Source organism: Brienomyrus brachyistius, chromosome 7 (assembly GCF_023856365.1).
Source record: "Brienomyrus brachyistius isolate T26 chromosome 7, BBRACH_0.4, whole genome shotgun sequence".
NCBI lineage: Eukaryota > Metazoa > Chordata > Actinopteri > Osteoglossiformes > Mormyridae > Brienomyrus > Brienomyrus brachyistius.
In genome coordinates, this window is record NC_064539.1 from 24,688,962 (window position 1) to 24,713,492 (window position 24,531).

Sequence of the window (24,531 nt, forward strand, 5' to 3'; positions counted from 1 at the left end):
GCTGCACTTGCTGGGACTCGGCCTGCTGCTTTTCTTCTCTTTAGTTCCTGCTTGTTGATATTTTCTCATCCTCCACCTTCTGTGTTACGCTTAATTTCTCTCCACCATAACTAGCCCTTGTCCCCACTCCAGACTCCCCCCCCGTCCCTCCCTTTTGCGAGCCACCTGATTTCTTACCCTCCCCCCAAACCTTTTCTCTCCCTCTATTCAACCCCATTGATCATGCATGCAGAAATTCAGCACGCCCATAATTCCAGTCAGAATGGGCCTTGCCCTACATACTGTTGCGCCCCCCCCCCCCCCCCCCCGACACGCTGGCTCCAGCTCTCTGGTCCACTGTGTCTGCAACATGACTACCACACAGTCACATTTCCAGACATCTAAAACTTTGAGCCCACTCAGTATAAACTCAAATATACAACCAGAATTTAAAATACAAACAGAAAATAACAATTTCAACATTTGGCTCCATAAACTTCCGTTCCCCATTGTATATTCATTATATTTTAATGCTTTCCTGAGTTAAAGGGATGAAATATAAAGTGGCTGATTCTCTCTCTAATTGTCACTTGTAGATGGTACTTTCTTGTCTCTGCGATGTTGGTTTTCCAGAGAATCCGTTACTTTAAAAAGAAAACCAAAATGTAATTGTTCATCGCTATGTTTGGACTTTTATAACTGCACATCTGGTAAAAAGTCACTCCTTAATGCTAAAGTCTGCGGAGCTGGCTGTGTTCGCTTTTCAAAGACGTCTCGTCTCAGCCAAATGTCGCGTTTTGTGACTCTCTCTCGGTGCCGTCTCCCGAATTAACCCTCTTCAGGACATTACTGACTCCTGATTTCTTCAAGGAGACTTTGCGCATCAGGTATATATTTTTTTACTTTTACGGTAAACAGTGTGCGCAGTGAGAATGAGAGCGAGGAAGAGGAGTAACAGCGGGCAGGAGGCGAGAATCCTGAGAGGCATCCACAGCTTGGCCGATCGCTGCCCCCATTAGCCATCCATGACATCATCACATACCATCACAGAGGCCGTATTAGTCTCCTCCATTATTCCTTGTCCGTTAGTATGGAGTCAGAGTTGATGCCCCCCCCCTCCCCCCCAAAAAGGGCATTCTATCTCGCGGTCAGCCCGCCGAGAAACACCAAGCAATTTAACACCGAGAGTCTTCATGGGAGGGTTGCTGGGAAAACTCTCTGTGATAATACCTCCAAGGTTGTGGGTTTGATTCCCTCCTCTGACTCAGCATGTGTTATGTTTGAAGGTTTTTCTTTTGTTTGAATGGATTTCCACCACATGCTTATGGTTTAAGGGAACTGGCGTGAAGTAAACACCACATGGGAACAGAAATTCTTGTATATACCAGGCCTACACCTTCATTTTGTGATGTGTTTAATCACAACAATGATGAACAGCAATACAGATATCAGCATGAAATATTTAAGCAAGGTTTTGCAGTCTTTTATATCCATGTAGTTTTTATTATGGGATGTATTAAAATTATTACAAAGCTGTCAGTCTTCCTGTATTCTGTGTGAAGATGAAACAGCAACAGCAGACATTGTTGGATTCCCAGTGATGTGCATTTAATTACTGTGCAGCTGAACATTATTCCAACAGACCTGACCTTTATGGTTATTGAATTACCTCTGAAAATGATACGGTAGGCGAGGCCTAACTTCTTAAAGCTGCAAAATGGGCTACCGAGCGCTCAGGTGACCACCTGGGCAACATGAAGGGGGGCTTACGAAAAGCTGGTAATCTACCACTTATCGCTCACTGAATCACATGGTACCTGAACGCAAGCCCAGAGGGAGGGGGAGGGGATGTCTGTAGCTGGCTAGTTCAGAGGTAGTACCATTCACTTAGCATTTATAAATACAGAGAGGTACACAGTCATGGGACCTGGGCCGGGGTCAAGGGTCAGAGGGGCGTACTGCACCTTTAAGACGGAGTCCTGATGCTGATGGCAGTATCTTCATCCATCTAACTGATGCTCACTGCTATTGTAAAGCTACTGATGTTGCAGAGACTCGCCAAATTAATCCCTGCTAGCACTAGTGACAGGAGGGGGGGAATCTTCACAACTTTCGTCCTGTCAGCTAAACACGAACAGCCTAGATTCAAAAACGCCCCTTTTCAGATTGTCTTCAAGATACGTAACTCCATGCACAGCGTCATACATCAGTGCATGAAATTAAGCAATTTTAGAAACTGGTCATAATAAACTTTTTTGACTAAGTTAATTTCTTCAAAAGGCAGTGTGGGATCTCTATTTAGTGGCACTCCTGGTCCCCGGAGGACTGGAGACTCAAGAAAACGCCGTTCGCTGATGCGCAAGTTTGCAAAGGGCACTCCGCACGTAAATCTCCGCTGCCAGCGTTGTGTCACGGTCATGTGATGCCGGGCTCCCTGCAAACGTAATGGACCCGCATTCGTCAGATGTTGCGGTCCCGGTATAAGGCAAACAGGAACGTCGTCCGGGGGTTGGGGGGGGGGGGGGGATCTAAGGCTGGCTATTTCTGTCCCGTAGGAAATATAACTTAAAAAAATCACTGCAGCTTAAGTAACCGGAGCCGTCGCGTACAGAAGCGAAACACCATCCCGATCGCAAAGTGCACGTCTATGTGAGGTAACAGGAAAGCAGGGGTGACGGAGAGAAAGAATACAGTCAGCAGGACGGGGAGCGGAGGGAGAGAGATAGGGGGAGAGAGAGAGAGAGGGAAAGAGAGGAGGAGTCTCCTCTTTTGTGTGTGTAAATCGCTCTCCTCCCTCCTCTCAGAGACAAGCCGCCCCCCCCCCCCACCGCAACCAGCCCACCCCCCTCGGCCACCCGCCCCTGACTCCACTCTCGCCGCGCTCTCGCACTGCACAGTCGGGAACAGAGGCACGGAATGGACACGGAAGGGAGCCAGAGCAGCCTGTCCTCCGCGGACTCCCCCCACGATCCCTGGTAAAAAGAAAAAACAAAAACAAATAAAAACCTCCCCTCCGATCTCTCGCCCTGCTCGCTCCGGTTCGTCCACTGCCCCGACAGCGACCCGGGAGTTGATGATCAGGCTGCCGGAGCTCGGAGACAAAAGACGGCGTGCTTTTTTCTGTTGTGCTCTGGCTGCGCCGCGCCGGACTTGGTGTCATTGTCGCTCCGCCGGAGTGCAGCGGACCGCGATCCCCCGTCTTGTTTCCTGTGCGCTACGAGAGACGGGACAGTCCCGATATATTTGCAACTTTTCTAATCTATACCAAAAAGAAGTGTACGTCTTAAAGCTGGAATAACGGCCCGACCCGACGTGAAAGTAGACCTGTACTGCCAACATGGCCGATTCTCTTTACTTAAGTCTTCTTTTTTCATTTTATTGTATCTTACCTGGGATGCCGTTTCTCATTATTTCTCTTATTTTCCCTTCCCTAGCAAAATGTTCATTGGCGGCCTCAGTTGGCAGACGACACAAGGTGAGCCGTCCGTTTCAACCGCGATGTACTTTACAAAGTCTGAAAGGTGGATGCGATAGCTTTTATTGTTTATTTATACTTATATATTTTTTTAAATGCAAAGCTGTGGCATGTTATTTGCTAACCGTTTGGAGATATCCTAGAAATCTCCCGTGGTGATGTGAAAGAAAGTAGATGTGGGACTGAACTGCTGAAATCAAAAGCGGTCATTGAACTAGGATCACGGTGCGGAGATTTCAAGTGCGGTGGATTGAAACAAACAGTGGAGCCGGAGGGAGGGGATTAGCTCACTGTAAATTGATTTAACACACTTTATGCTGTAGATATTGTTCGATGCATGTGCGTGTAGCTGAATAAGCGAATAGATACTGACATGGGATAAAAGGCGTGAGTTTACACCTTTTTAGTAAGACGGGGATCTCCAGTCTTGGGCAGCGAAAACTTAGTAGATATAATAGCGCCCCGGGAATTTGTTTTTTCTTTTTTGTCTATCGAGTTACTCTTTTGTTAGAGCAGGTTCTGGATCCTGTGTTTGGTGTGTTTATTCTTCCCTTTATCCCGTTAAACATTGCAGTACAATAGGGTAGGGTGCACATCATAACAGTACAAAGCCTAAGGAAGCCACACTTGACTGGAAATACCTTATGTTTTGTTTTTGATATTTGTATGAAGGCGGCATCGATGCTTTGTTCACCAGCCGGTGTGTTTAGTAGAGATCTACGTCTTATACTGTCATATTTTTCCGCTGCGATGACTGCGGGTGATCGACGGCAGTTTAGGGTTGTCAGACCTGTACAGCCGTAAACTTCCCAAAATTCACATAAAAGATTGATTAAGGCGACGCATGTATTGCCACTCATCACTGTGGACACTTTCAAAACACTGTAGTTATTCTTCTTTCCATTTCTTTTAGAGGGTTTGAAGGAGTACTTTTGCAAGTTCGGTGAGGTGAAGGAGTGCATGGTGATGCGGGATCCGGTTACGAAGCGCTCGAGGTGAGAGGGGCTGCTGCGCGCGCCCTGGCCCCCAGTCCCCCACCGCGCCGCCGTCGCTTGTTTGTTTGTTTCTCTGAAGTACAGCTGCAACATGCACAAAAAATAACTTTCCCATGATTTATTTTACTGTTAATCCCACAGGGGGTTCGGCTTTGTCACCTACGTCGACCAGGCCGGTGTGGATAAAGTTTTGGCACAGACCAGGCATGAGCTGGATTCTAAAACCGTGAGTTGCTGTATCTTTGCCTTTTTTGTTGGCTATATTTGAATATTTCCCACTTCAGCAAAAATAAACACTTTGATAAGATTTGTAGGCAATACGGAATAGCAAGAGCGCCATAAACAGAGACGATAATTTAAATTCAGAATGGCAACACGAAATTTAGGCGGAAATGTTATATATGCCAGCTGTTGGAGGAACTCTCACTGGGAATTGTGAAAAATGTTAATGAATTAGTTCTTATGTATAAAAGATGTACTGAGTAAGTACTTTTGCCAAGGTTTCTTAATGCAACTCGAAGATCGGCGAACGTTCTCGACAGCTACACAAGACTTCTGTTTACTTCTTGTCTTTCATATTATTATTATGATGATTATTTTCCACTGTCAGTTTAACAAGCTGCTGAAAGGAAATTGTCAAATAAATAACACTGGGGGAAATGTTAGCGCTCTTTCAAGCCCCCCTCCCCACGCCTCTCCCTCCCTCCGACCGTGAGGCTGTCAGGAGCGCGCGACATAAAAGCGTTCGGTGTTCATCTCCATGGTAACCTGGGGACCCAGACGGGGCGGCTCCCCGTTACAACTTCAGCAGTTGGCTTTGCAGGCCGCTTGACCAAGTGCTTCCCACCCTACAGCATAAGTACTGAGGTGCTTATATGATAAAGTAATGAAGAAGAAAAAGACTTAAGCTTGGAAAAAAGCTACTTACCAAACTAAAAATTAACTGCACTTAACACTAGATAGAAATATATGGATTCGCAAGTAGAGAGTAACTTTTTGAAAATGTAGACTGTATGTTACCCTCTGTTGTTTTATTAATAACAGAGAAATTTAAGCAAAACTTGTCAAGCGTTTTCATGGTTTCCAAAATGTGTATCTGACCCGTTTCTTTGTTTAAGTCCTGTCTGTAGTTTTATGATAGGGGAACTGGAAAAAAATAATACATTGTTACACACAGTTGACGTCATTGTCACAGATTAAAGCAACTAACTGCCGCACATTTTGACATTTATTACTTTTATTTAAAGTGATACATGTCTGTGGTTTACGTGTGTAGTGGCTTTGCACTGTAAGTATCTTGTAACTTTTCGTTTGTTGAATTAACTCAGATGAAGTACCTGTTTAAGGGTAGAGCGATGAAGGCCCTCTTGGGATATGAATGAACCCTTTGTCAGACGTGCAGGGCTGCGTATAACACAGTCCTTCAGCTGGTAGGAAGTGAACCGGCCCCCGGTGGATGTGAAGTCCTCCGAGGTCGAGCCGAGCGAGTTTTGCCTCCCTCAGCCCTGTTTTCCTAACCCCTCAGCAGAGTCTTCTGTGGGGGGGTGAGCAGTCTGTCTGCATGTTGTGTGTGTGCATATCTTTGTCAGTGATGATGAATGTGGGTGTGTCCAGGGACAATGCTGCCAGTTTGTCGCCATGGGGACGATAGAGCTGCTTTACTGCCCCCCCCCAGCCACCTAAATCAGGAGGTCAAACGCAAGGAGAGATGACTGGTGTGTGTGTGTGCATGCAGCAACAAAATCGGGCCTCTGGCTTTTTCATTTTGCTCATTTGTTCTGTTTTTTTAGTTGCTTAGAGGTGGAAGCTGTCATACATCTGTCCCTTAACATTTTAGGGGAAGGATGACGGAATTAGAGGTCAGAGGAACCAGACGGGTAGGGATTAGGACTGATGGGCCTAGATATAAGAGATACAAAGAGACGAGGATGAAGCACAGCAAGAGACAGAGGAAGGGAACTAAAAAGGGGGTAGGCCGTGGAAGGGAACTAAAAGGAGAGAGGCAGAAGAATGGGAACTAAAAAGGGGTGAGACAGTGGAAGGGAACTAAAAGGAGAGAGGCAGAAGAATGGGAACTAAAAAGGGGTGAGGCAGTGGAAGGGAACTAAAAGGAGAGAGGCAGAAGAATGGGAACTAAAAAGGGGTGAGACAGTGGAAGGGAACTAAAAGGAGAGAGGCAGAAGAATGGGAACTAAAAAGGGGTGAGGCAGTGGAAGGGAACTAAAAGGAGAGAGGCAGAAGAATGGGAACTAAAAAGGGGTGAGGCAGAGGAAGGGAACTAAAAAGGGGGAGGCAGAGGAGGGGAACTAAAAGGAGAGAGGCAGAAGAATGGGAACTAAAAAGGGGTGAGGCAGTGGAAGGGAACTAAAAGGAGAGAGGCAGAAGAATGGGAACTAAAAAGGGGGAGGCAGAGGAGGGGAACTAAAAGGAGAGAGGCAGAGGAAGGGAACTAAAAGACGGGGCAGAAGGGAACTAAAAAAAGGGGGGTAGGCTGGGGAAAGGACCTAAAATGGGGGGGCAGAGGAAGGTAACTAAAAAGGAGCAAGACAGAGGGAGGGAGCTAAAAAAGCAAAAAAGGGGGGGAGGCAGAGTAAGGGAACTAAAAAGAAAACCTGATGACAGGCAGAAGTGGTCCCCCCCCCCATGTCAAAGCGGTCCCTCTCCAGCTGCTGCTGAGACGTCGCGCGGCGATGTCAGTCACTGGGGGCGCCATTGTCATCGATGCCACGCGGGACTTTTGTCTCCACGATGACTTCCCTGGTGATCCGGGGCGATCAGAAACATAAACAGGCGCGTACGTGCCGTCATCAAAGTTCGCCGCCTTTCCTGGCAGGCACCTTTTCGACATGCCAACACGGAACACCCCCCCCACCCCGTCTCTGGTTTGGGAAGAGGTGGTTCTTCTTAAACAGGAGGAAGCGGGGTCTTGGTTCCTGCATGTCAGCACTAGCATGTTGAACACCGGTAATTAATGTGCGCTTGTTAAAGACGAACGGGGGTGTATCGCTTTCAGAGATCTCCCTGTTTCCACTCCAGTCTGTGGTCTCAAGCACTCGGTTTCCATTGAGGGCTGCAAAGTCGATCAAGCATTTGCCCTGGGAGGTAATTCAGCTTCTCTCGGCGGAATAAAATGCAAGCTTTTAGCTGCTCCGATGACTTTTTATTCAAAGTAAACCTACAGTTCTTGCCCAGTTCTAACAGCTGTTTTGCTTGAATAGTTTAAGTTAAGGAGCATGTATGACAAAGTTTCAGTCGAGCCCTTCCTGGAGATTGGAGCCCAGGACCTTCAGGTTAGGTGGCCATGTTCTTAACCACCACTTACCTGCTGCGCTGATTGGCTACTGGGAATGAAGGGGGCGTGTCACTTTAATGTTGAAAGGGTATTATTCTGTGCTGGCGGGTGTGTTGAAGTAGTTTGTTATCTCCTTCCAGCCCACAGAATTCACATCCAGGTATGACAGAGTAGGTGCCTAAAAGGTGAAAAAAACTTGGCATTTATGTTTAAGTAGGATATTTAAAGGGCTGACCCATCTAAGTGCCATATCTAAGGGGTACCTCACCCCCGGAGCGCTGGGCTGAACTGCAGCTTTGCCGGGATGGCAAGCCTTCCTCCCTGACCTTCTCCAGGCTGCCAGGTAATTGGAGAGATGTGGAGGGGCTCCCTGTGGGAACAGATAGGACACCCAGCGCGACGGCTGACTGAAGCGGCTCCTGGGCCACGGTGGGCAGGAACATGAAAGGGCGACTCTGAGAAGCTCTGCCTGAATCGCAGACAGCGAGGGAGAGTCAATTAAAAACGGATCCGGTCTCGCGACAGAACAAAGCCTTTGTGCAGAAATGACATCTCCATATTGCGACGTCTCGAGCTACATGTGTATGCAATATTATATTATTGGGGTGTGGGTCTGTATCTAAAAATAAAGGGAAAATAAAGCAGATTTTCATATCTTCTCCACTTTGCCTCCCAGTTAGTTTTTTTTTTTTAACAAAGTTAAACAGCCAGCTGTGTGTCATTAAGTCATAAATGTGTGTGTGGGTGCATGTATGTGTGCACATGTGAGTGAGACTGTTCGTTTCTTTTTCGTAGCGCTCATCATAAGAAACGCGACGCCCGTATACTCAACGGGCAGGAAATCGAGCAATCCGCTTCTCGCCTTGTGCAATAAAAAAAAAGTAAAAAATCGAGCGTCATTGTCGGCTGTGATGCTGATGGGCTTCCCACCTACCTCACAGGTCGGCACTGGTACCTGCGAGTGCTGCACGCACCCTCTGCTATTGAAGAAAAAAAACCTGAAGTGTGCGTGTTTGCATGTGCCAGTAATGAAACACAAACCAGCAGCCTTCACTGTCAGGATGGAACTTGACTCGGACGCTTTTCGCAGGGTTACGTTTTCCAAAGCGGGGCAGCTTGTTTTCGGGCCAGGTGTTCCTGTTAGCCGTCCAGAGGAAAAGCTAGGAGGAGAAAAGACTTCAGAGTAAATGAGGAGCATTAATTCAGCCAAACTGTGGAGTTACATCTCCGGTAGATAAACAGATTCTCCTGTTCATCCCTCGCTCATAAAATCATTGAAATGAAGAAAAATGTTGTTATAACTTGCTGTCAGGTGACTCCTGGTGGCAAAACAGTGGAGTAGTGGCCTGGTTTTTGGCTAAATGTCATTCCACATCTTAAATCTTTCTCACAGTGTTGCTTTTCATCTTGAAAGAATAACAGGGATATTCCGCATGCACTGGACGATTTGGTGGGAAGGGTTTAGGTCTGGACTCTGCTCAAGGCAGATGTCAGCGCTGGTCATTTTGCATTATGGCATTTTGGCCTTTTCTTCTTTTTCTTTCTTTCTTTCCTTCCTTTTTTTTTTTAGTCTGCCAGGTCATTAAAATGACTTGCTTGATACTTGAGGGTCCCAACTCCTGCCAGGATCTTCGGACGAAGTTTGACATTTAATTTATCTCTGCGTTAGAGATTTATAAAGGTTTGTAAGGCCTGAATTAGATCTTTGAGGCTGTTCGTTCAGTGCAGGAATCGATCAGTGCTTGTCACAGGTGGATTATACGTTTATTTATTGATGTCTTTGGAGAGTGGAAACGGTCACCGTAAGGCACAGACTTCATAACTGTTTTTATTTTTAATTAATGTTATCAGGTGACCGAAAACATACTACAACAAACCTTGATATGCTGTTAGAGGGTCAAGACGACCAAACCCTATAGCAGGGGGGCAGATCTGGCTCTGAAAAATGCAAAGTTGTTCCAAAAGAAGGACCAGCAGGCATGAAAGTGCCCGCCGATGTGGCGCCGGCAGCTCTGGGCCAAACGCGACGTGGCCCCATTCTGGGTGCCCGATATCACGGGCCCTCAGTCCGCTCACAGCCCGCAGCCCGTCTGTGGAGATTAGCCCCGCTTTGCTGACAAGGCCAAGCCGAGTTGGGGGGCGGGGGGGGGAGAGATGCCCTACCCAGTCTGTAATTAGCATACATCCCGAAAGCAGCTAATCGGATTCAAGGAAGCAAACTGGACTAGACTTCCGAGGTATCGATGGGAGTAAGCTGTTGGCCGGAGTGTGTGTGTGTGTGTGTGTGTGTGTGTGTGTGTGTGTGTGTGTGTGTGTGTGTGTGTGTGTGTGTGTGTGTGTGTGCGTGCGTGCGTGCGTGTGTGTGTGTGTGTGTGTGAGAGACAGGATTGTACCTGGCCAGCCAGCCTCGATTAGCCTGGATCAGGGTGTGGCCCAGTTTCATCCGTTTTGCTTTTCTTACCGTTTTTCAAATTCAGATTCAAATAAAGAAAATAAAATTCAGAATTAATTTGCCAGTAACTTTGCTGTTGCCACTTGTGCTCAGATGGTGTCCTGGTGTATTTATTATTTATAGTTGCAGTGTTGATGTCCTCTGTTCTATTTGTCTAATTGAAGAAGTGAGTTTTTCCTCTTGGTTCTTCACTACCAGTGGTTTTGAGAGAGACCCCCACAGAGGGATTCGGCACCCCTCCCTCAGGCCCCCCGGTCCAGTCAGGTGGTTCCGTCTGGTTGTTCACATTGTTTGTTTTCGGGTCCCTCCGTCTGTATTGGGCTCAGACGCTGTTTTTTTGGTTGCGTCAGACTTACGGTTGGTGTCAGAGGCCCCTGCCTTTCAGCTGGGCCATCTGTTTGTGTCCCCCCCCCCATCTTCTTAATTAATGAAATTAGGGGGGTTCCCTGCTGGGTGGAAACTCTGTGCAGACAATTGGACCCTGGCAGATTTTTTTTGTTTTAAACTTGAATAGTTTTTTCCTTTTTTTTTTTTATTAAACCACAGTATCGCTGCAACTGAACCCCCTCTCCTCACGTCAGAGCAGACGGCCGGCCTCTTCTTCACGCAGGGTGGGTGGGTGGGTGGGGGGGGGTGTTCACTGTTCCGGAAAGTTCTGAAACGCTGCTGCCTGACGTCAAAAACAGCAGTGTTAGAGACATTGCAAAAAGAATAAGGACTGCTATCAGTTATTTTCAGGTGTCACCCGAATAATGTCATCAGGACCCTCCCCCCCATATGCTGACCCCGTGTCTCCTTGTCTGTCATTGTTTCTGAGTAGGTTTTGATCTGGGGGCCAGGTTGCAGGCCCTGTGAGCAGCGTCAATAGCATAGATCTACACAGCCAGCTAGCTGTGGTGTTCCACAGCAGGCAGCCTAGTATAGATCTGTTTCTATATCTAGAACTGCACAGTAGATGCTGGCAGTGTAGCTAATGCCAGAGAGATGAAGTAGAACATCTTACTATCATGAGCAGTCTGTAATAGAAGAACTAGTATTTCACAGTGGCTGCGTTCGGCCGTGTTGCGAGCAGGGACTGACTGCGCCTGTTTTGAAATGTGTGGTAATGGTTGAGTCGCTCCTGCGCTGCAGCATAAGTTTCAGCACGAGTCATCCCCGCTCGCGTGCCTATGGCGCGTCGCAGTCTCGCACGGCCGAGTCGAGGAGGAAATGCCTTCAGTCCTGCCCGGCGCCGCCTAGTTAAATTGCCGCGTCGTTCCGTTTGAGAGGAGAGCAGAGGAAAAACAAAACGCCAGGCGACATCCCCAGAGCAGGCGATCGCGATGGTCCGTTCCCGGGATGCGCGTTCTGGGCCGACGGCCGATTGTGTCCGCAGGTGCCGTCTGAGGACGGGGGGGAGCAAAATGGCCCCCACACGAGTGAGCGTGGAGGTCTGCAAGGAAGGTGACAGAAACAAACAGACAAAAACAAACAAAATAGGGCCCCGAGTGCAGCCGTTGTCTGGGAGATCGCCATCTGTTCCTGTTTTCTGGAAGATCTTTTCTCTCCCTCTTTCATTCTCTCTCTCTCCGTCCACTGGGGTGCTGGTGATATGAATTTGCGATTTAGCCCTTTAGCACAGGGGTTGATGCATGGTGGAGGGGGGGGGCGGTATAGCTAGGAGAGCCCACCCTGCCACGGAGATTAGTGAGAAGGGCCACCTCGCGTTCACAGATCAGCCTCCGTAGCCCAAGGGCCACATGCGTGCCTTACAGCCATGTTTTGGCTCTCGTGGGCTCCTAAGGTTATGCCGAAGGTTAGACTGAATTCCTCGCCTTCTTCCCCAAGGTGCGTCTGCGTGGATTAGATACTTTTACCGATATGATGACGTGAGCCAGAAGATTTTCTAAGGTGACAGAAATCACTACAGCATCTGATTTAATTCTGTTTTTTCGGTGGCGCCAATCTACACACGACATTTGCCGCGACTCTAATGTGTGATTTTTGTTTTTCCTTCGCTTGTTTTTCCTTTAGTGTGGAGATCGACGTCTGTCTGTAACATTGACTTATGTTCCCTTGTTTAGTGGTTAAGCACAATATGTCTGGCAAATAAGGCACTCGATGTGTTCAGTTTTCTTGCGGCATAGAATAGTGTAACATCCTCGGGAGGGGCACACTGCTCTCGTAGGAAATTAATAGCAGGTACCATCCTGTTTGTTCTGCCAAAATTCATTTTTACAGCATTGTGGGGATTGGTTGGTGGGCTGGTAGGAGTGGCTTATACATCTGGAATGTGTTGTTTAGCACATGCCACAAAAGAGGAAGAGGTGTGCGGGTCAGCATTTGTATTCAGGCGTCTGATTGGCTCTCACCGGCCGGGCCCGGTCAGGTGGCGTTGTGGTTGGAGTAGAGCTAAGATGGACAGGTAGTTGGTAAGTTCTTCCCCAGCACCATTGCTGAACCGTGCGTAAAAAATAACAGTGGGGAATTTCCCCGACATAGTCTGCATCTCGCTTTGCCCGGGTTTGGGTCAGGTGCCCCAGCAACCTAACCGTAGACCCGCATCGGAAGGGGCGGGTTCTGAGCAGTGCAGCAGGAGTGGCGGCTCGCTTGGTCCTATCAGAAGCGACGGCCTGGCCAGTGGCGGATCGCAGTGGATTCCCTGGGCTCTCCATGCCTGGCCTGTCCCTTTCCATTACATTTGGGTCCCAGGTGGAACTGACAGCTTCTCTTCTCTCCTCCCCCTGAAGCACCATCCCCATCTTACTCTAATATGAATACAGCACAGCGGCTGGATAACGCGCTCGTCCTGCCCTTACTCTACTTATCTAGGCTTTGAGATTAGAATTTTGCAGTGATAAGACGGTAAACCGTGCCAAAGGAAGAGGACATATTTGGCCTATCGATCCTTTTAAATCCATCTTCATTTGTACAATTACATGGTAAAGTAAATTTATTAAATTACTATGTGTTTCATGTCATCATGTATTTTCATTTTATTATTCATTCTTTTAAAAACTATTTTTCAACCAAGGAAATCGATTCTGAAGTTTAAGTCCAGTGGCCTGTACTACGAAGCGCCCAGACTACCTTAAATCTGACAAGTTACCCCGATAAGCCAGTGACCCCCGCTTCGTAGTACAGGCCCCTGCTTCGTAGTACAGGCCCCTGCTTCGTAGTACAGGCCCCTGCTTCGTAGTACAGACCCCCGCTTCGTAGTACAGGCCCCCGCTTCGTAGTACAGGCCCCTGTTTCGTAGTACAGGCCCCAGGTTAATTCAAGCCTTTGTTTACTTTTTATGTAGCTCTGTAGCTATAGGAAGACAGCAATTTTTTTATTTTTTTCACTTGCCATTGTGCTGTGTTTAAATTCCAGTATGATTTGATTTCCAGCCAGAGACGGATCTGATGGTAAATGCCTTCTCCTCCATCTGATTTAAGATTAGCTCACCTCAGATTACGCAAATTAACTTAGCTACCCCTAGCTAACCAGAGTTTCAGTCGTCGGTGTAACAATAACCCATAAGATTTTCAGTCCCCCAAGGTCAATTCAGATCCTTTTCTTCCTCTGTGTACAACTGGAAGACGCTTGTCTGGCTTTTGTGGATCCAGGTTTTGAGTGTGAATGTGTCACATGCAGTTTTCAGGGAGCATTGATGTTCTGAAATGAGCGAGTGTTCTTTAAACTCTTTTAAGCTTCTTAAGCTCAAGACTAACAGGGCATATTCATTTGGAGAGCGAGTTGTGATGTGTGCCATTATATTTCTATGTTTAATTGTTTCGCTGATATCACACTTTAGAGATCCAGGATTTTCGGATGAAATAGATGTAGATTGTGGCTCAGGTTGGCAGGCTGTGTACATTTGGGCCAAGAAGGTTCTCCTGGTCTTTGACTGGTTCTGATTCCCCAGCCTTCTCTGTTTCTTCATTGCAGATCGACCCAAAGGTGGCGTTTCCCCGGAGAGCTCAGCCCAAGGTGAGTCAGTCAGCTGACCCGTCACCTTGGGAGACCCCCCTCATTGAGATGTGGATGCAGGAGCCCCCACTCGTCCTATAGGTGTTGTGATGGGACTGGATTATTTCCACTTCTGAGCCCCCCTGGTGTAATTCCTTGTCCCACATCCACATCATAATATGCTCCAGCTGCTTTTTGTCTGATGGTCATAATCCTGGGACAAAATCACACCGTTTATTATGTGATGTGTAATGATAAAGGTCTGCTGCGTCCTGTATTCTTCACAGTCGCTTAAGCAAAGCATTAACGCAGCTTAGCCATGTCGCTCAGTGCCTGTCCATGTTAAACGGCAGAGCTGTCATCGCAGTTGTACAGTACTGTGCAAAAGTCTCAGGCATTGAAAGAAAATACGTGTATATTTCCCCAAAAAAAGCACAAGTTAGCATTAGAACGCATAAATTAACAGTATCGCCAATTAGCAAGATCTTCTTTTCTCCAGTAAGTTGCTCGGTAGCTGCATGCACACGGCTTTGGTCCCCAAACATCTCTTCAGGGGCAGCTCAGCCAATGCATTGCGTGTAATCGTTACATTTCTCCACCAGCTCAATTAATTAATTAACTTAATTTGTTAAGGAACTCAATGAGGTATTGATTAGCCAAGCAAGGTGTGCTAATGCTTGAGTCAACAAGCAGATGAGCGTATTGGATGGGTGCTCGCAAAAGCTGGGGCGACTCTAGGGGGGTTCGAAAGGGGAAAGCTGACACACTTAGACAGAAAATCATAGCTTTATGCAAATATGAGGATCAATTAAACATAATTTTCTTTGACCGCCTAAGACTTTTGCACAGTACTGTATATAAATATAGTCGATCCTCCTGCATCGCCGCTTTCCCCGTCGTGGTATCGATGTATGTCGGGATCGGCATCAATTAAATGGGAATTTTTTGGGAGTTTTTGATAGTTTTGTGAAAGCCGCAGACAAACCCGCAGATAATTTACTAACTCATCAATGCATAAAATGCTATATATGCATAGTGCTGGATTGGAGGAGGCTGAGCGCATTTACCGGCCTCTAATGTCACATCTCGCGCCTTATCTCGCAGTGGTCTTTGCATCTTGAACGGTCTCATATCTTGCTGCACCATTTCAATGCCCTGAACTGCTAAAATCCAAAACTCTTTGCTCTATCCGCATGCTCGCTTCCCTCCCCAAGGGGGCCAAAAATTCTACGCGGCTTTTCTAGATCGGGGGGGGGGGGGGGGACTGCACCTCTAACCCCTGTGGTGTGGAAGGGTCGACTGTGGTATAAAGTTGACTTTCATGATGGTAACCTCACGTTTCGCTCCACACCCCGGTGGGGATGGTATGCTTGGGCTGCTCACCGGAGGGCTGTTTCCACACCGGATTGCGAAGGTCGGCCATTATTGGGGGAACCTTTCTCAGCACTGCTGGGGCCCTTGTGGGGTGGAAATTTGCAATATGCCCGTTAAAGTGACCCAGCATCTGTCTCGCTCCTCTCCCCCTCTCCCCATCTGGGCCCTTCAGATGGTAACCCGAACCAAGAAGATCTTCGTGGGGGGGCTGTCCGTAAACACCACCATCGAGGACGTGAAGCAGTATTTCGACCAGTTCGGAAAGGTAAAATGAGAGGAGGGTCGCGACGACGGCCCTCAGGAGGCATTTTCACATGGCTTTTTCTTTTTTTTTTTTTTTTTTTGGTATAAACATTCTGCTGAATTTCACGCTTAACTACTTGTACGTGTGTGGTCTTCATTTCCTGCTGAACCTGTAAAAGGCGCCAGGGAGCGGAATTGTTGGTTAAATGGAGCCTGGCCGTCAGTGTCGGCAGCAAAGCAAAACTGTGTGAGGTTATGTAACGCTCGAGGCCCTGGGGTCTGGGAAGGTGCGAAGCGAGCAAACACGACGAGCATCGCAGGGAACATTAGCGCGTCACTGACGTAGGGTTTCACTGGAAAGTGGCACTTTTTGGGACTTATGATTTTGAGCGCTTGGGTTTTCTTGCGGGATACTGTTGCTGACATTTGGTACGTTTGACTGTGAAATTAGTGTGGCGGCACAATTTTCTTGGTAAATTGTTTGGTTTCATGTTTCATTCCAAACATTTCTGGAAACAGTGACACTGTAGGTACCTCTTTGCAGAACAAAAATGCCCGGGGTACATCCTACAGAAGTGTAATTTGTGAGGACAGGCGGTGGGGGTTACTAATGGATATAAACTGATATATGGCTATTTTGGTGTTGGGGGGGGGGGTTGCTCATGCTGCTCGGGGGATGGAGATGTTGCTCTCTTGGGGAGGTAAGCTTTGTTTGTTCGACAGAGATGTTGCACTTTCCCTCCAGTGCGCTGCAGTGCCACAGTGGAGAGTGATTTAACTTCGTTAGTAGCTTTTTTCTTCTTTTTTTTGACGTCAATCAGTGTGCTCTAAATTGATAAGGGGGCGGAGACTGAGTCTTGGAAGAACAGGCGAGAAACTAAGGGAGGGAGGCTGGGAAAGACGGGATAATAAGGCATCCGTGCTGTTATGTGTCGGGGGGGGGCAGAAAATGTTGATGGGGAGGGAGATCTCTGAGGGGAAAAGATGGCAGATTTGGGCAGATGCAAATATTGAGTGTTAGACAAGGGAGATGGAGGAGTTTAGATGGAGAAGAGGGAGGGACAGAGACCAGGGTGGAAGAGATGAGCAAAGTTGGGAATTGAATCAGCAACGGGGGGGGCGACCGGGAGCATGGGGAAGCCTGTGGTTGCCTGGAGAGTGGTTGCTAGGAGAGGGAAGGGGGGGGGGGGGGGGGGAGTTTCACAGGAGTATGGAAGGTGGTGAAGAGAGGGGGGGGGATTATCAGGATCTGAACTAATCTGATGTAACAGCTGCTCCAGCTCTACCACCTCTCTACAAACAGACACACACACAGTCTCAGTCACATAGACACATACACACAGTCACATAGACACACACACACAGTCACACACACACACACACAATCACTTGCCCTCTACCCCCTGTCAACCTGTTACTGTGGTGACCCAATGTCCCTATTGTCCATATGTAATTCTTTAGCTGTGTGTGTGTGTGTGTGTGTGTGTGTGTGTGTGTGTGGATGAACAAGATGGTGGAGAGGGTTGCCTCTAACAACAGAACCGGCCGCCATGTGGTTTAGCCCACGGATCAAACTCGCCATCCTGTCTGCAAGAATCTGCCCTACAAGGATCCCAGTTGACTCTCAAAGCACAAAGCAAAGGGACTCAGCCCTGTGTTTGTGAAGCTGAGGACTGAAGTTCCTGGCGGAGTTTGTGGAGGGCGGGGCAGTGGGAGGAGGTCCTCCGACCGTCTAGGGGAGAGAAACGCGATGGGGAGGAGGTTTCAGTGTGGGCGGGATGGAGAGCCTGGCAGGGAAGAATCTGGGTGGCAGGGAGTGGAGGCAGAGTTGGTAACAAGATGGAGGACTGGGCTCTCCAGCTGCTCCTTCGGTGTCACAAAAGGCATCTTTACAATGGAGTTAGGAAATTAAAGACTGTACAGCATCACTGGCTCTCCAGCAGCCAGCAAGTAACGGTTATTTTCACTCTTGTTTTCAGACAGAATTTACCGTCCATTTAGTCTGATGATCTGTATTTGACTGTTGTTTGCTGACATACGTTTGACTCTGTGCTTGCTGAAGTGTTCTGGAACTTTATGGATGAAGTTTTGAGCCATTTCTACATTCACCTTGTGACCGTAAATGCGACACTTTTTGGAGAAGGGGTGTTACTGTTGTGCAGTAGATTCCTTTGTTGTTTTAATGTTATTATTTAGTCTAGATGGTTGTTTCCAAATCATCTAAATTCATGCAGCCGTGCATGTACATTTTGTTTTATTTAATCTTTAAATTTCGTGGTATTTCTAGCTGGAGAGCCCAAAGCCCGGAGGGGTACCGCTTCAGGGGCTGTAGCAAAGGTCTCCTTTCAGGTGACTCAATCGTTTTGTTTTTTTTTGTATCTCATCCCCCGGAGAGCCGTGTTTCAATGTGGCCAGTGACGGCCCCTCTACCCATGGGGCTTTAAACAAGGCCTCCGTTCTCACAATACAGAGACAGGAGCTCCCCCCCCGCTCTTCACCCCAAGCAGTCATTGTTTTCTAGCCCAACGTGAAGGAACAGCCAACCAAACGGCGCAGTGAGCATGGCATGTGGCCTCGGGTGCTCTGGCCAATGCTTTAGCAAGCCTCTGAGAATCACCAACCACGGCCATTTCCTCGGGGGCTCGGGGCAACGTGTGGACGGCAGAAGGCGGCACTGGGTGAAAGTCCACCACAGGACGCTGTGGTTGAAGCCTCACGGCAGGTGAACAACAAAGCCCATCCTCTCCGGGGAATTAGGGACCCAGTGTGGCCTCAGGAATCAGGGACAGCCCGATGTAAAACGGGAACTTTGCATATCACCTTGGACAAGTGCATCTGCTAAGCAAATGCTCACCTGATGGTTTTTTCCACCACGACCTGTAGCTACTTCACTCTCAGCCTTGTTTTGCTTGGCCTCAGTGCTAAAGAAATAGATCTAGTGGTTCATATGCTCCGTCATGAGATCAGATTTGAACTGCTAAACACTGATCATGCCGGTGGAATCTCCTCTCCGGAGAACCTCTTTTAGGTCAGGTTATGTTTGCGTAAATGTTGCTTGCTGGTGAATTCTGGGCGACTGTTCTCTGAAGGTTGCCTCGGGGGAATCCCTTGAAAGCTGGGAGGAGAATCGAGATCTGTGGAAAATCACATTCTGCTGAACACTGGCGGACATTGTCTAGATGTGCTTAAGAAGGAATACCTGCTTACCTTTAAGCAACTGTTTCTTCTTGGATTTTTATGCCAGCATTATGGACTTGAAGATACGAGACTGGATTCGTGGCCCCTTTAAGATTTTTTGACTTACTAGGACCAGCACTGACAAACATTTCCAAAATCCCCCATATGATGCGTATGCCGTAGGGGTGGCCTTATCCAACCACCGTCAGCATTGTCGAGAGAATGGTCTGGGGCTCTCCCAGGTGTTTTCTGCCAAAATCTCAGTGTTACCGTCGCCCCCCCCCACCCTGCTGGCACACCGTCGCCCCACCAATTCCTCAGGCAGACTGGCGGCGGGATCACAAGCCCTGGAGCAGTGGGAACGGGGGTCCGGTCTGACTGGCTGGTGAGGCACCATGGAAACGGCCCCCCTTTCTGGGACCCCCCCCATCATTGAGGTGCTGTGGCTCTTTCAGCTGCCCGAAATGGAGCTAATCCAGGTGCGGTACAGTACAGCCCTGATGAGCGAGAAAGCGAGGGAGATAGAGCGCTAGAGGAACGGACGCATGACTTTCAGCTTCAGCCAGCTGTTGACTCCCTATTAAAGAGACTCACTGGAGTCTTTGTCTGCTGTCCTGTCTAGAATGAGAGAACAATGAAGAGAGGAAGAAGGGAGAATTAAAGATGACGACGGAGAGCGAGGCTGAGTCACTTATGAGCAGATGTGTTTGGGCTATTCGTCCCAGCTGCTCCGAGGTTGAAGAAGCTGTGACTCAAGTGTCTCCTGTCAAAGCCAAGCAGGCCAGCGAGGTCAAGGCAGCATGAGGACGCCTTCAAGGCGGACATTGAGGTCGCTGTTGAAAAGCAGGTGGATGATGCCACCTGTTGGTTTTCGGGAGAGGCGTGTTCGGTTGCGTTCATGACCTGACTTGGAAGGGCAGCAATGTGCCAACGTGGACCTGGGGGTCCGAACATAACCGGCTCGACAGGTTCTTGCCTTGTCGTTTATGAGGTGGGTTGGAGACGATGAGTGTGAGAGATGAAGATTGATGTGAAAGCAGAGTTTGTTTGTGACTTGCGAGTTTTTCCCAGCGACCACATAGAGATTTAGCCATTCTTCCCACTACGGTTCAGCAGCGCAGTCTAACCGCCTCCTTTCAGAGTTCATTAGCAAACGCGTCCTGGAACTTGACCCCTTTAAACCTTTAGGGTCTGATCTATGCACTTGGTTGCCATGGTGCTTGCAGCCATTTTGTTTGTTAGGCTTTGGAAAGCAGAATATATTGGGGTATTAATTCCGTGGCCCCTGAAAGGAAGGGCAGCAGGAAGGAGACGGACAGGAGGTGTGAGCGGCACCGTTCCTCCTCCTCCATCCCGTTTCTTCATCCCTTCTTCTTGGCCATTCCCTGCCGGCGCCGTATCTCCTGACCAACTTTCGCTTTTCTCCCTCTCCATAAAAACTGCCCCCTTTGCAGTCCCAGTCCCCCCCCAGGCGTCTCCCTGCACTCCACTGTCCTGCCCTCCCCGTCCCTCCCTCCTGCCTCGCTCTGTCTCTCTTGTCTCTCTTTCCCCCTCTCTTTCTCTTTGTCTCTCGCTCTCTCGTGTCCTATTCATGAAGGGAGAAGGAGGAAAACGCTCCTAATTGAAATTCTTTGCACGGTATCCATGGGAACGGTAAACTTGGTGGAAAGTGGAAGAGAGGGCGGCGAGTTTGTGAAAAGATTACCCCAGCCCCCGTCCCCCCCCCCATGCCCCGCTAGCGAGAGGGGGACGGAGAGGAAGAAAGACATTCAGGTCTGTTTAACTTTCCGCGGTGCTGAGATGAAGCGGGGACTGTTAGTTTCGGCCATCTTAATTCCATGTTTCTCTCCCCATCGTTGCCTCCCTACTTCTCTCCTTCCCTCCCCTTTAGTTGTCTCTGTGTGCCCCCCCACCTTCCCTCTAAGATGTTTCTCCCCTCTCTGTCTCCATCTGTCACCCCCCACCACCACCCTAACCCCCCTGGTAAAGAGGAGGTGAGCATAGCAGGACAATGCAGCATGGAGCCACGCAACAAGATGAACCCCATCTTCTAACTCTCTCTCTCTCTCTCTCTCTCTCTACCTCCCTCTCTCTCCTCTCATTCTCTCCTGCCCCCCCGCAGGTTGACGACGCCATGCTCATGTTTGACAAAACCACCAACAGACACCGAGGTGAGTCTGCACGACCCCTTCCTCCTCCATTCCACCCCTTACCAACCCCCCCACCCCATAATGTGAGAGACTCTGTCCCAGACTAGAGCGGGGCCCATGGGACTGAGCTGCCCCTTCATGAATCTGACTCACGGGGCTGTTTTCAGAGGGGGGTGCGACGCCACACCAGACAGCCCCCACTCGCGGAGGAGCTTCGTGGTCTGAGTTCTCAGTGTCATGTCGAGATGACATCCCAGGACCCTCCTCATGACTGTATATTTTTAACCTATTCCAAGCCCTGTTAAGAACTGTTTTGATTATTTTTAGGGCATAAATTACATACTGCCTTTGTGTAACACATACAAAAAAACTTAACTTAAAAACTTTTAAAAATATATCTATGCGTGATTCAGAGAATGAAAGCGTTCCTTTACTGCTTATGCTCTTAATCTGTAGCCTTATGCCCCCCCCCCCCATCCTCATACCCCACCCACTTTGCCCTGTGTCCAATCGCTGGGACCTAACCTTCCACCTCCGTCCCCTGTCCCGTGTCCCTCCTCCACGTCCTGAATCCCCGGACAAGCAGGGGCTGCTGAGGTGAGGGAATCGGAATGAGGCCACGCTAATTAGCGAGCCAGCTAATCGGGGCTCAGGATAAACCCTCCCTAAACCCTCCAGAATTCAGCCCCGCCCCACTCCACCCCCCTCCCCCCTGGCCTGTTCAGTTACTGAGCGATCGATCGTGACACCCAAGCCTGCACCGGCTAAATCCCACGGCCAAGAGGATGTTGGGGATGGGGGAAAAGGAGGCCAGCGGGGGCTGGGAAAGCAGTGGGTGGGGCCAAAGGGAGGGTGGGGCCACAGGACAGGTGCATCGGGCAGGGATCCCAGCACCGCAGGGCAAGGCTTCATAGACCAGCGACCTAGTTAGCATTTTTCTCTCTAGGTTGTTCATTTGTTGCATTCAAAATCATTAACAAGCATATGCCATTCGGGAATGCAGGCCGGTGGGGGAGGCAGCCTGCTTCTGTACCAGATCAAATCCACATTAAGCTTTTTGGGTGTTTGGACACATAGAAGAGGAGCAGGACACAAAAGCAGAAACGGATCATCCTACTTCAGCCCGAATCGCATCTCCAGCCCCATCCTGTCTCTGACCTCAATCTGCCCCTGTGCCCGGAGCTGCCTTCTAGACCCGGCTCTCTCCTCTCATGCTTGGCAGACCCCGAGCCGTCCTGTCCCATAGCCCCACTCTCATCCGGGCCTTTTAGATGCCCCTTGGGCATGATGTAGGAGGGTCACATTGCTGCACATTCGGCATCAAAACGTCACCTCGAGGTTTACCCGCGCTTCTTTGCACGGTAGGGTTTGGATTTGTGACCTTCGAGAACGAGGACGTGGTGGAGAAAGTGTGCGAGATCCATTTCCACGAGATCAACAACAAGATGGTGGGTTGAGGTGCCTCTATGTCAGGTTCTCTCGTTCTGGTGAATGTAGTGGTGTGTGTATGTGTGTGTTTGTGTTTTTGATATTATTACATTGCGGGGACCAGATTAACCCCACAATGTGATATAACCTGTAACTTTTTACCTAGTGGGGGCACGAAGATAACCTGAATTTTATTTTTAAAAAAATCTGTGAATGCAATAAAAAAAAAGACTGAAAAAAAACGTTGGATATTGTGTTTGGTTACTCGTGGTTAAGGCTCTGGTCCTAAATATCAGTGTTGTCTTTGTGTTTATGGATCAGATTGAGATGCCAAAGCGTTTCCCTTCCATTTAGGTGGAGTGCAAGAAGGCTCAGCCCAAGGAAGTGATGTCACCGACAGGGTCAGCGAGGAGCCGCTCCAGGGTGATGCCCTATGGCATGGACGCCTTCATGCTGGGGATCGGCATGCTGGGTGAGATGTGCCTCTCGCATGTTCCCAGAATCCTCCACGGCGTCCTCACGTTTCACCTGCTCACCGGAGGACCCAGTCTGCAGGGATAGCCAGCCTGACTGAGCACGCCCAGTCAGGATTTACAGCTGCGCCAGGGAGCATCATAATTGCCTGGCAACTGCGCGGGTCTTCTGCTATTTCTGTTATTGGGATGAGCTCATCTTGAGACTCCTGAAACGGGGCAGCTGCCTTACAGTTCTGAAGATCCCTCTGCCCATTTCTCAGTATTGCGAGGGGTTTGGCGCGCCAGTGGCAATTAATGAAGCCGGTCATGGTGAGGAACTCCGCAGTTGCCATCTGCTGGAAGGTGCCAGGAACTGCAGTTCTCAAAATAATTCGACCGAGAGCTACTGAGAAACCCACTAGGAACTTGAGATGTTCTAACCCTCAGACGTAAACTGTTACACCGCATTGATCAAACACTGAAGTGCCCTTTGACAAATCTGTACTGCGTGTGATCTGTCTTTGTGTTGCGTTGCGAGATGAATGAGGTTCTCTTTAGCTTCTCCGCAGCTGTGTTAATTCAGTGTTCATTTTCGCACTTTGAGCTCTGGGCTGGGACCTCCGACCTCTGACCTCTGATCTGACCTGATGCTAATGCTAATGTGTCTTTTCCCTACAGGTTACCCAGGGTTCCAAGCGGCCACTTACGCCAGCCGCGGCTACACAGGCATCACCCCCCGGGTACACCTATCAGTTTCCAGGTGAGCGTCCATCCCAACGTGAACCTCTGTCATCTTCAGAGGACACCACTGATTACCTACTGCTTTGCTGGTCTTTAACCTGCAGGAGCACGTACTGGTCAGGGGCTGGTGATCAAAAATGCCAGCTTAACAAGTGAAGTTGGCTGAGACAGGGTCACGGGATCTGCTGGTTTTGTAATGAACAGGAAAATACACATTTCTCTATGGCATAATCCTTGGTTTTTGTGTCTGGCCATGTCTTCCTCTTACCTAAAACGCATTGCAAAGAAGAGATTTGGGTAAATCTCTGCAGTGGGAAGTTCATTTCCCCCTACGACGGTCACCGAGTGGAACAGAATTGGACATTTAACATTTAGCTCAACAATACAGGGTGTTTCTGGTACAGGTCAGAAAGGCTGTGAGTTCTGATTGGTGAAGTATGATTGCATGAAATTCAGTCGCCTTGTGAGTTCTGATTGGTGAAGTATGATTGCATGAAATTCAGTCGCCTTGGAGAAAAAAGATACGCTAAATAAATATAGATCTTCTGAAATTTAAAAAAAAAAAAAAGTTTATAATGGACGAGCTATGTCTTAAAGTTTTTAATCATAAGTTAGACGACTTTTACTTATTTAGTATAAGTTAATGGTATAACCCTTGACCAACTAGCTGTAAAATCAACAAGTGTGTCCTGAACACTGGCTTGCATTTTGCCTAGTGGGGGGTGCGGTTGTAGGAAGGACCTGTTAGCATAGATTTCAGTGTTAAGCTGTTGACATTCTGGCAGCGCCCCCCCCCCCCCCCCCCCCCCCCCCCCCCCCCCCCTCGGTGTGGATTGT

The 24,531-nt window shown here is 48.7% G+C and overlaps 2 protein-coding genes across 2 annotated transcripts in view; both read left to right on the plus strand.

Moving 5' to 3' along the window:
* The first annotated feature begins 2,848 nt into the window (after positions 1–2,848).
* The window catches only part of LOC125746835 (RNA-binding protein Musashi homolog 1-like), a 25,549-nt gene continuing 3,866 nt past the window's right edge, over positions 2,849–24,531 (plus strand). The window contains 11 exon segments of the mRNA XM_049021380.1: positions 2,849–2,954; positions 3,414–3,454; positions 4,368–4,449; positions 4,591–4,675; positions 14,106–14,147; positions 15,673–15,765; positions 21,043–21,091; positions 22,436–22,518; positions 22,853–22,970; positions 23,632–23,687; positions 23,689–23,713. Coding sequence (XP_048877337.1) covers positions 2,896–2,954; positions 3,414–3,454; positions 4,368–4,449; positions 4,591–4,675; positions 14,106–14,147; positions 15,673–15,765; positions 21,043–21,091; positions 22,436–22,518; positions 22,853–22,970; positions 23,632–23,687; positions 23,689–23,713 — 733 coding nt within the window. The 5' untranslated portion in view covers positions 2,849–2,895.
* LOC125746832 (golgin subfamily A member 6-like protein 22) overlaps positions 20,484–24,531 on the plus strand; it is a 51,764-nt gene continuing 47,716 nt past the window's right edge. The window contains exon 1 of the mRNA XM_049021377.1: positions 20,484–20,487. The gene's annotated coding sequence lies outside the window, so the exon portion shown is untranslated. The remainder of the gene's footprint in view (positions 20,488–24,531) is intronic.